This window comes from Mytilus galloprovincialis, chromosome 2 (assembly GCF_965363235.1).
Source record: "Mytilus galloprovincialis chromosome 2, xbMytGall1.hap1.1, whole genome shotgun sequence".
Taxonomy (NCBI): domain Eukaryota; kingdom Metazoa; phylum Mollusca; class Bivalvia; order Mytilida; family Mytilidae; genus Mytilus; species Mytilus galloprovincialis.
The window spans coordinates 49,292,876-49,305,148 of record NC_134839.1 but is presented as its reverse complement, the minus strand read 5'-3'; the positions used below and the strand labels follow the sequence as shown (position 1 = coordinate 49,305,148).

The following is a 12,273-nucleotide window of genomic DNA, read 5'->3' as shown; positions in this document are numbered from 1 at the left end:
ATTTCAACCGATACGATTATGACGATTTTCGGTTTCTAATATGTACCGAGAATGAACTGCAGGTCTATATATACTGAATATTCAATCAAATGGACCTTCACGAAAGAGCTCTACGGAAAGAGCTAGGCGAAATAGTTGAAAGGGAAAGCAAATTGCTGTATAAAAGTACCACTTGTAAATTTCTTTGCGAGAAAACACATCTAAAGAAAGTAACCGAACACCTGGACAAATGGCAGAATGTTGCTGAGAGAGATATTGAGTATATATCGTTTTTTTCTTTTATTTCTCAATTATTTTTCTTGATCATTTTCATATTTTATACAGGAAGCCCCTCGTAGAAAGGTAATTTGTTTGCTACTATGATATTAAACAATCATATAGACTGACAATGAATGACACATATGCTGTAGGCATTCATTTATTTCAGTTATTATCTCCGCTTAAAGTGGAAATTAAAAAAAAAAAATTCAAATTAATATGCAATTGTAAAAAAAGTAACAGATACAATTCTATTAGAAAGAAGTAAAATCCGCACATAAGTTCTGAACTCCGACTGAGGATTTGTTATTAATAATCATTAATTATTATAGATCTATTATTAATCTTATCACTGTAAAATTTTCAATAACATTTTTTTCCGTAGACGACAGGAGCAAAACGTACGAAAAAAGCTAGATTACTATGAAAAGGAAAAGGACAAGTATAAAATATATGTATCTGAATGCGAGGTAAGTCCGTTTCTGTACTGTAGCAGTTATAAAATTGAGAATCGAAATCGGGAAGATGGCAAAGATACTACAACCCTACCAAATAGCAGACAACAGCAGAAGGCCACTAATTGATGGGTCTTCATCACACAGTAAACTCCAAAACGTATAAATGAACTGAAATATAAAAAAAACATACAAGACCAACAAGTCAGATGCTCCTGATTTGGCACAGGCGGGAAAATGCGTCGGGGCTAAAAATAAATTGTGAGATCTCACGACACCCCCCCCCCTTTATACCTCTAGCCAATGTAGAATAAAAGAACGTACACATAGCAATATACATTTTAAATCTTGAATGGACGTTCTCATTTGACCGACCGCCAGAAAATGATCGTATCTAAAAAGAAAAAAAAAAAAAAAAATACGTAGTAATGGAACTTTTTTTGTGTTTTTAAAAGTTACTATAGCTTATTTTTGCCAGAAACTTTCAGAATATTGGGTCTTCAATGCTCACCGCTACTTCCTTTTTTTTGTCTTTTTTGTTAACTTTTTAATTCGAGCGTCACTTTTGTGTCTCTTATAGACCAATTGTCTTGCTTACAAAATCCAGTCTGGTATCCATGGTGCATGAGTTTAGAAGAACCCGATGGATTTGAGAGGTTTTGTACCATATGTGAAGGACAATTTAAATTGTTATTACAAATGTCACTATACTAAATGATGTTCTTACTTACTAACTTACTGCATGCATATTATGGACAAACCTGTTTTTGATAGTTTAAACATATTTAATTATAGTGGATTGGGAAACAAGTTTTTGCAACTTATATTAATCCCTTTCCACTTTGCGGATGCGAGTGCTGCCTTGTAGCGGCATCAGCCTGCTCTTTTTTGAAATCTACAAGGGTGTCTTTAACGTGCAAAAGATATGGCTCTTTCTTAACACGGGTCAGCCATTTATCGTCCCCTTCCGACGGACTATCATCGTTTCCTCAAGACCATTCTCGCAAATGGTGTCAAGGGAGCACCGAAAATTCAGTCCATGAAATTTTTATCCCAGACGGGAATCGAACCAGGAACCTTTGTGTTAGTAGTCCAATATCAGTAGATTGATGTTCAGAGGCATTAAGATTAAGGGGACCAGGGCCGGGCCCCACTTTTGTGGTCAAATTTTCGGTAGTTACATAGGGAATTACTGAAGCGTGACTGGATCGGCCCCCGTCTTAGGCAGTCAGTGGGCCAAACTTATGAAACATTCTGGATCCGCTACAGATGTTCACGCTGATTTGCAGACTAAGACCACAGGTACAACTTCAATAGTCTAAGATTATTGCTAAAGTGTGCATTGTGTAGTAGCATGTAATAAAACTTTAGTGATTTTATAAAAAAAAAAAAAAAAAAAAAAATAATAATAAATAAATAAAAATGGAGACAAATAAAGACAAATAAAGTCGAAGAAAATAAATTTAGCTAGTAATAGTAGAAAAAGAATATTCGAATAAAAATATCATGTGTAAAATTGCATTAGATTTGTTTTGCTTTTCATTATTCATATTCATTGTCTAATAGTTTAAGATGATGCTGATTTGAAGCACTTTGTATAGGATTGAAATGAAACGATGTTAAAATGCTCGTCGTCATTAATTTTGGTTAAAGAGGTAAACTCAGTATATTCTTTGGTCACGGAAAGTGATAATATTTCGTTAAATTTAGTTCATTTATCAAAACAGAGACTTCCTCATTGAAGCACCCATGGCTGTTGAATCAAGGTATAAAGGTAGAAAGAGGATGTAGATCGTGTTTTCTCCGACTATGCTTTGTGTCTTTACAGCTAAAAACTACACACTTAATCCGTTTGTTTTTGATATGGTGTTGTTACACCACTGTATTGGGTTAAAGAGGGTATAGGGCTCCGACAAAGACGTTTAATCCGGCAATATTCTAAATGTACCTGTCCCAAGTCAGGAGACTCGTTTGTTGCAAAATTTGTAAAAAGTGTGTTGTATTGCATTGTTTGTTCTTGTGTTGTCCTGTTGCACCAACGTCCAACAGAAACCAAATGCATGAAATGGATTATAGCAATTGTAGGTCACCATATGGCCTTCGATAATGAGCAAAACTAATATCGTACAGCCCGCTATAAATGGCCCTATCAAGGTCATCCACTTAATGTTTATGAAGGCTCAACCTCCACTAACCTTTTGACAATGATGTAACAGAACAACATAAGAGCAGGGTGTTAAGGCAGCAACCATTTGATTTTCGGGGGGGGGGGGGGGGGGGGGGCTATAAAAATAATAAAAATAATTTGTGTTTGATTCTGAGAAAAAAAATTGTTTGTTTCACCCTCAGCTGCCACTATATGTAATGCTAAGATTGAAAGAAAAAAATTGTTTTCGACTTGTCGCGAAAAAAATATATTGTTTTTCGCCGCAGGCGAAAAAAAAAATTTGTCCAGAAAAAAAAAAACCATAGCCCCCCCCCCCAGAAAATCAAATGGTTGCTGCCTAAGATAAGTTGGAAAAGATAAGACATAATTTTCGCACAAAGCACGAAAAAAACAACCAACACCTAAACAGACACAAAGTATCGATCTAAGAGTACTCCCCGAATCAACTTACAAAGTATCGATATAAGAGTACTCATCGAATCAACTTACAAAGTATCGATATAAGAGTAGTCATCGAATCAACTTACAAAGTATCGATATAAGGGTACTCACCGAATCAACTAATAAAGTATCGATATAAGAGTACTCACCGAATCAACTAACAAAGTACTCACCGAATCAACTAACAAAGTATCGATATAAGAGTACTCACCGAATCAACTAACCAAGTATCGATATTTAAGAGTACTCACCGTTACTGGCCTTACTGAAAACTAGCTAAAATCCAATAACAATGTATTGATGAATCATGTTACATTCTTGAGTTAATCTACTTTTTTAGGAGCTGTCTTTTTCCTTGATCACGATAGAAGAAAGATCTTGAACACACAGTTTAAAAGTCAATTAAAGCATAAAATCAAACAACTGAAATGAAACCTTTATATTTTATCAGGAGGATGACACAGATTCGAGAGGACATTGCAGCGGGTTGAGTGGAGGACTAACAAATAAAAAAAGGTAGTTATTTTTTTTTTATTCGGGAAGCAAACAATAGACAACTCTGTATTTTGACAGAAAATTTGGACTTCGATAAAATTGAACATTTAAATTGTAACTAAAGTTTGCAATTAAAATTCGATTACATTTGTTTTGTGATAAACAATCTTTCATGGCATTGTTGAGTTTGCTATTTAACTCCTAGGATTTCTAAGTGCAAAGCTTAGCAGTATTTTTTTATATAATTTTCAGGACGAGAACATGTAGATTTTAAATCTCATAAATGCGCTTTGAAAATTAGTGAATTTAAGAGATGGTGTATTCAAGCTACATAATGAATCAGCAATTTTTTTCTAAAAAAAAAATCAATACAATCGCTTACAAATTGGTATAAATTCGAAGAAAAAAAGTGCATTTTTTTTTAAAATTAGAATTATATGCGCTAAGAAAAATGAAACAAACCATACACATAAAAATAAGTATTGTGACTCGATTATACTTCGGCATTGGTTATTCTAGAAACATGAGCCATGCAAATTGAAACCAGTTCCATAAAAATTAAGTTAATAATTACTAATTATCGTACTTGCTCGCTACTACCAAGGTTATATTATACAACCCCAATGCTACTTCAAATTATGGACGGTAAGTCCAAAAGTGAATAAGCCACATTGTATCAGTAGCTAGCCAGTGCTTCGCAGACAGTAAATATGAATTATTCAATTGTACTAAAACTAAGGTTGCAACCTTAATTGACAATGATATCATTAATTTTGTCTGTTCAATGTATTTCTAGTTTTAATGCCACACATAAGAGCGTATTCGATGAATGTTTGCCGTACATACCACTGTAAACGAAGAAATTATATGTCATAAACGTGTATAAATATTTGCATGCAAATGACAATTTCACTGAAGCATGCGCCGTATCATAAACAAGTTATCAATTTGATTGATTGTCCCGATCAGGGTTCTCAAATGAATTTCTTCCATCCTCGCACTGCTGGTTTTCACCCGATCATACGAGCCTTTAAACAGTAAAACGTTCCAGTAATACACAACTCGACTTTGCCTCGGTGGATATCCTATACCTGTATTGAAAAACGTGACTGCAAAAAGTCATCAACTAAGAAAAATGTTTTATCAACAGGATTCAAATATACAATAAATTGAATAATTCTGTATTAATACTTTAAAAAAAAACATTTCCTTAATTACAGTTTCCACGCTCGCCCAAAATCAGGCGAGCGGATATCAGGTCCACGATCCGGTCGTCGTGCCACGATTGAGCTCAGCAGCCCAAGGAGTTTATTTGAACTTAAAAAAGCATCCTCTACAGCGTTAGCACTTGACAAGGAACATTCCATGACCAATCTAGAAAAAAGTAAGATGATAAAAACGTCTTGATTAAAAAATAATATACAAATAATCTGACCCAACAATAAGTATTAAAACTTTCATGTATTTTAATAACCTAATTGTTTTGAATAATACTGTACTTTGTTTGTTTGTGTGGTTCATAAGTGTTTCTCGTTTCTCGTTTTTTATATAGATTAGACCGTTGTTTTCCCTGTTTGAATGGTTTTACACTAGTAATTGCTGGGGCCCTTTATAGCTTGCTGTTCAGTGTGAGCCTAGGCTCCGTGTTGCAGACCGTACCCTGACCTATAATGGTTTACTTTTATAAATTATGACTTGAATGAAGAGTAGTCTCATCGGCACTCATACAAGATCGTCCTAAATCCATGTACATACATATACATATTCGTTCCTTGTTTTATTTATGTGGATTTTTTATTCGTTTTTGCTGGTTTTTTTTTCTATTTTTCGTTCTGTTTGTTTGTTTGTCTTTTTTATATAGATAAGCCCGTTTGAATAAAAAAAGTATTCTCTGTAAGACCCAAACTATTGCATTTAATTAAAACTTGGTACATATAATTGTATAAAATAATTGATTGTAGAAATAAAAAGGGTCAGGAGTAAGTAATTTTCTGTGTATGCAATAATGGCAAACACTTCAGCTTTAGTATGATTTAGATAATGGTTAAGCGAAATGAAAAAAATAAATAGTTGTGCACGTTTTCTAGTCAAATTTGGAACTAATCATTCTAATCGACTCACGTGACTCTGGTTTTTGTGTCGCTTTTATCATGGTTAAACTTTTCGTGAATTAGGTTTTTCTTCATGTTTTCAGAAAAAATGCAAGAGAAGCTTAAATCAGAGAAAGTATCCGATAAATGCAGCACTTTCTTGAAGGCGGGTTTGTATCAATTATAGTTTATGATATATAATTGTACCCGACTAAATTAACGATGAACAGGTCAATTATGCAATTAATTCGACCATCTGAAGCGAATGAAGAAATGAAGACTTGTATTAAACATCCATCTAAAAGCAACTAACATTTCATACAAGTGAGAGGTTTAGCGCTATAAAACCAGGTTCAATCCACCATTTTGTACATAAGAAAATGCATGTACCAAGTCAGGAATATGACAGTTGTTGTCCATTCGTTTGATGTGTTTGTGCTTTTGATTTTGCCATTTGATTAGGGACTTTCCGTTTTCAATTTTCATCGGAGTTCAGTAGTTTTGTAATTTAACATTTTTCTATACAGATTCAATTGCTGTATAATAATAAAAAAAACAATATTGATAGATTGTTATATGGTTGAATAAGCACAGATGCAACGCCTAATTAGTAATCTAGACATTGCGTTAAGGTCGCAAACTTGCTAATTCAAAGCATATATGAACCCTGCTTGGTACATACAGTTTTACACCATACTTAACACAAAAGACAACATGAGTAAAATTGATGCTTTTGTTGAAGTAAATTGCTTTTAAAAACACCAGGCTGCTGTTTCACCAAGAGTCATACATGTTATACATTTCTTTAGTTGCATGGATTATCTGCCCAAGGGCACACCAATCAAAAGTATAAGCAACACAGTGTTGTATTGTTTTGTCCTGAATATTCATGAAATATCTACCCTAGTCAAACTTAACATAAAGCGTGTTGCACAGTCGTTTAACCTCCGACGACTCCGCTCAATGTGATCCCGCTTCTCTCTTTCGTAGATATGCAGGTACGGAATCGACTGAGTTTTGACGAATGACGTCGTGCATAGTTATGAAAGAACGAACGTCACAAGAGAAAAACACAACCGTTAAATATTTGTTTTGACTGACAAACATTGAGACCAAGTACTTCAAAATATATTTTCTCATTCAAAGTCTTGTCAATTTCAGACGATTTGAGAGCTGGCAGACAAAGAAGGAAATCATTACCTGCAAGTAAGTTAAAAATTACAAAAAAAAACTCAAAACACACGTTATTAATTTCATGAATCTGACATGTGTCTGAAGCGCTTTTCTGGATTTTTCTTCACCAGGAACGCCAAAAGCCTTATAGGTTAAAGCCGCGAAAAGAATGTTAGTCAAAGAACTATATTTGTCATGCCGGGACATTTTATAGTTTACCTTACGTAAATGGGTTGCGCTCATTTTTGAAAGGCGTACAGCGATCGACCTGTGTACATCCGCTCATCCTGTGGTATTTGATGGATAGTTATTTCATGGGGTCGAACAAAATGTCCTTATTTTTATACAGCTGGCCACAACACAGTCACCTTTACGCAAAGAAAGCGTAAAAATGACATCCAATTATTTGGAAACAATAAATAATACAAATTGAGCCCTCGTTTGATAAATGCTTCAGAATATGTATTGCACTCCGACCCTATTAATAGTTTTAAACACATCTTTGTTTTAGACGTTTCCGGTATTCCATTACTTTTGGTAACAGACGAGTCTGGAGTTTCAGATATGGCACTCACACATGAAACACAAGAGAAAAGTGCACACGAGAAAAGTGTGATGGCTAAACAAAATGCTTTGGGCAAAGGAAAAGCAGTTCCGGCTGCTGAGGAAGAGGCTAGTTTTTATACCATGGCTATGTCGTCTGCGAGTAATCGGGATGAATTTCATGCAGTCACCGACACCAAATCACGCAGACGGGGTTCTCAGGTAAATATCCAAGTGATTTTTTTACAGGAGTAAATTGTTTGGTATCGTTTCAAAGTAGAAGAATAGACACTCTAAATTAAATTAGCAGTTTGTGTTTCATAGAATAGATCAACTGATATGAAACGTCCTTATCTTGTTCGTTTGTTTTTGCCACAGAACATTTATATGATGTAATACTTTTTTGTTAAATTGTTGTGTCGAGTTGATATTAAAAAGGACAAATCTACATATATAAGTATGCTTGCAAGTTTAAATATAAACTAGAACACACCCGTGATATCGCGAGTCCGTGACTGAATTAAAGTATATAACTATGCGTATGCCTCATTTTAGTATTGGTATTGTCATCTGATAAAGTCATGCCGATTATAAGATGCACAGTTTTCTCTGCTTTCAAAATCTTTCTGTTTGAACCCGTCGACCTGGAACCTATCAATTATTGGTAATATTAATAATTTGGAAAACAAAAGGTCCTGGAATGGAGTATTTTTTTACTCAACAGTATACAGCAAAATTCTAAATACACCGTTTGGTGGTGCGCCTGTCAGATGCGGAACGTACAGATAAGGTAATAGGTAACAGGTGAATATACTATTGGTATCGGTGTCGGACTCGATCCGGAACTTCTTAATTATTGGCAATATTAATTACGTGGAAAACAAATGGGCCTGGAGTGGTGTAATTTTTGATCAACACTATTGTACTATATAAGTTATATATAAAGTTGAATTCTTTGATTCATCGTTTTTACGTGATGACGGCTGACAAATTGGACCTCGTTATTTTAGTATTATAGATATTTCGTTACATATGTACTTAAATTGCATACTATTTTTTGTCTTACCTTTTTCATGACAAAACTACGGAAAGACAACACTGATTAGAGTATTTACAAAGAAAGCAATTTAAAAAGAGCTGAAGAAAAAACTAATTTGGAAACTGGAAAGAGAAAGCAAATATTCGAACCATATAACCGAAATAGTTTTTTTCTTCTTCATTAGAATCCGAATTTGGAATCTAAAAGTAAAGTGTGTAACTGATATGCAAGTTTTAACCTATTTATTTTAATCACAGCCATCAACTATACCTACCGGTGGCAAACATTATATTGATTTGGCAAGATTAAAAGAGGTGGAGGAATTACTTTATGAGACCAGTCAATTTCGAAGGTAAGTAAATCCTATTATATGCTTGTTGTTCCGAATTTTTACGGATGACGACATTCGTGATTTTAACTGTACTGAGACAAAAACCGAGATGTCAGGGTTGTTCTCTTGTTGTAATAACCCGAATAATTCAGTGGTGGACCCTGCCACTCGCGACGATAATCGTCTCATGTAGCCACCATCGAGAAGCGGAATAGAATGACTGAATTATTCGAGTTATCGTTGTCCAACATCGAGAACTACTAAAGTCCCTATATTCCTGACTTGGTACAAGCATTTTTCTGTAGAAAGTCGCATAAAATTCCATTATATTGACAACACAATGTTTGAAGAAAACAAACAGATATAATAGGTAAAAATGTAAAAAATTAGGGGACAGTTGTGAACATTGTGTTATTATCTTAATCACTATAACATCAAGCAATATATAACATTTAATATGGCACATGAACACATTGAAAGGATGTATAAGTACAGAGACTTGTCATATGTAAGAAAGAAACACAATAAGGCACATAGACAAATCATATTAGCAAAAATGAAAGACAAGAATACAGAAATTATCATAAAACAATAACACTATGACGGGATGTATAAGTACAGAGCCACGTCATATGTAACAAAGAACACAAAAAGTCATATAGACAAAGCATATCATAGTCATCGATGACAAAATTCGGGTAAGAAAAAAATGCACTCTATAGATTCTGTTTGGTTTTCGATCTATTGTTGAAATTCATTCATATTACTGGGCAGTATGATCAGAAACGTCTGTGTTGTAAATTTATATTTTTCTATATACTAGTATTTCTTCCCTTAAATTCATTCAGAAAACAGAAAAGCGCCACACCTGATAGTCATACTGCACGTGTTCAAATGCGTCGTCTTGATAGGCTGAAAGAAATTCTCGATTCACTGAAGAAGAAACCAGAGGCGCCTACATTCAAACCAATGGAAATGTTAAACTGTAGCTACCTTCGTCTTTCAAAATCAAACGTGGAGGAGTTAGAAGATATGGTTCGTAAGGCGGGCATGGATCCCGGAATACATGTCCATAGTGATTTATCAGGCTACGATCTATTTGCTGATCTTAAAAGAGAGGCTGAAGCAGGAAAAAGATTACATACAGAAGACGGTCCTTCAAGACTGACACCTACACCCTCCCCTACACCCAGTAGAAGACACTCCGTTAAATCTGGTTCTTCGGTACACCATTAAATATATGAAAGAAATGATGCATCACATAGAAGCTTTGGAAAAATGATTTAAAAAATGAATAAAAAAAAACACATATGCATCTATCTATTAGATTTTCATATCGCAGCATACACAATGCGTATAGAAAGTAAACGGGTGTGTAATCTGCCACCTACTGTAAGTGTGTAGAATTAACATGAAGTAATTGTCGTGCAATTCTATAATGTAAACATGCAATTATTGTTACCTTTTTTAAAAATAAAATGGCTTAATTTATCAGAGCCAAGTGCGCACAGTATTCTTAGGTTGTTTTGTTATAATCTGTAAATAAAAGTTGGAAGCGAAGGTAAAGGTATCATAATGGCCCTAACTGACTTTTTACTTTGATTTGAACTTTTAATATAAGATTATTCACACTATCGGCACGTGATTTAGAATATATCATACAATAAATGCTGTTTTGACTTCCCAAAACCCATTCCTTCATGCTTTTATTACAAACACGTATGTAATGAGGTCTACAATGGCAGTCTAATTTAAACTTAATCCGTAATATATATATATATATATATATATATATATATATATATATATATATATATATACAAATGCGTTTTGTTTAAATATACTTTTTCACTTTTTTGGTCTTTTGGAAAATGTTGTTTGTGCTGTTTTTAGACCCTTCTACAACGAAATTTGTTTTACATGTATGCACAGGTATAAAAATTGCGGTTTTTATCCACACAATCACATGTTTGAACGTAGTTTTCAATTTAGACTCGTACATTCGTCTAAACATCAATCCAACAATGTTAGATCTGTAAATTTGCTTTCGCATAAAATATATATTATATATGCATAACTACTCTAAATACCAGCAGAACAATGTAAATATGCAAATGTGTGTTCTTCCCTTGTCGGATTTCGAACTCGTGCTATAGGGATATTGAGGCACAACTTGCCTGTAAACTACTCTTCTAATCTTTCCATGAGGGATTTCCATCACTTTGATTTTACTAAGAGTACTTGACGACAGTCTTTTAAGTTGGATGATGAAAATGCATATCTTTTTTGTGTGTGATAACTAGGGTTTATAACCTTCAAGCACTGAAAACTTCGGTCTAGACCACTCGGCCACCTAAACTGAACAAGCCGTGTATCACCTTCACTGGTGATCCAATGAATTAACTCATCATAGATACCAGGACTAAATTTAGTATATACGCCAGACGCGCGTTTCGTCTACAAAAGACTCATCAGTGACGCTCGAATCCAAAACAGTTAAAAAGGCCAAATAAAGTACGAAGTTGAAGAGCATTGAGAACAAAAATTCCCAAAATCTGAATGAATCTGTCATAGAGTTGTCACTTGTTTAGAACAAAATACAACTACTATTACAAGTGCCGAAAAACAATATTATTTTTCGCATCTATAGACACTGAGTTGTACCAATTATTTGAGTACAGATTATAATAATATAATTAATCAGCAATGAATTTGTTTCGTATATAATTACTTTTTCATAACAAGTCTTCAAGTCTACTAGCCACACAAAGTTTTTAGCAGTTTGCCTTTAATTTTCCTAAGAAATATCCCCAGGAAATATCCCTGTTCTCGATAAGATTGCATTTCAATGCCGTTTTCTATTTGATGATAACAATGTGTATATAAATGGATTAATCTTTAAATCATGTTATCAATTATTATACATGGTTCCATATTTTTTTTATATATTTGCTAGCACTTGATTATTATAGACTAAAAATATTAAACTGACTCATCAAACAAGAGAAGAATAAAACAATTTCCTTTTAATAATCAAGAGCGGAAACGTGTAAGATGTATATGATATATAGTTTATAATGACCAATGTTGATGGTCAACAGTATTTTGCACTAGGTCTGACCAAACCACTTCATTCGTTTGTTTTTTCATCTGTCATATTTATTATGATACTATATTTTTTATGAAAGGGACATACTTATATTTTCTTTTTATTATCTTCCCTCTGTCATTATGACAGTATTTTATAGTGCACATGTGTTTCAATTTTAGGGACACCCCAC

The 12,273-nt window shown here is 33.9% G+C and overlaps 1 protein-coding gene across 1 annotated transcript; it reads left to right on the top strand.

Annotated features, from left to right (window-relative positions):
* The first annotated feature begins 32 nt into the window (after positions 1 to 32).
* On the top strand, positions 33 to 10,505 carry LOC143063757 (uncharacterized). The gene is made up of 9 exons (XM_076236120.1): positions 33 to 259; positions 644 to 728; positions 3,773 to 3,837; positions 5,037 to 5,200; positions 6,011 to 6,076; positions 7,068 to 7,112; positions 7,591 to 7,844; positions 8,919 to 9,013; positions 9,841 to 10,505. Exons 1-9 carry the CDS (start codon positions 90 to 92, stop codon positions 10,226 to 10,228), a joined length of 1,332 nt encoding a protein of 443 aa, XP_076092235.1. The 5' UTR covers positions 33 to 89; the 3' UTR covers positions 10,229 to 10,505.
* The last annotated feature ends 1,768 nt before the right edge of the window (positions 10,506 to 12,273 follow it).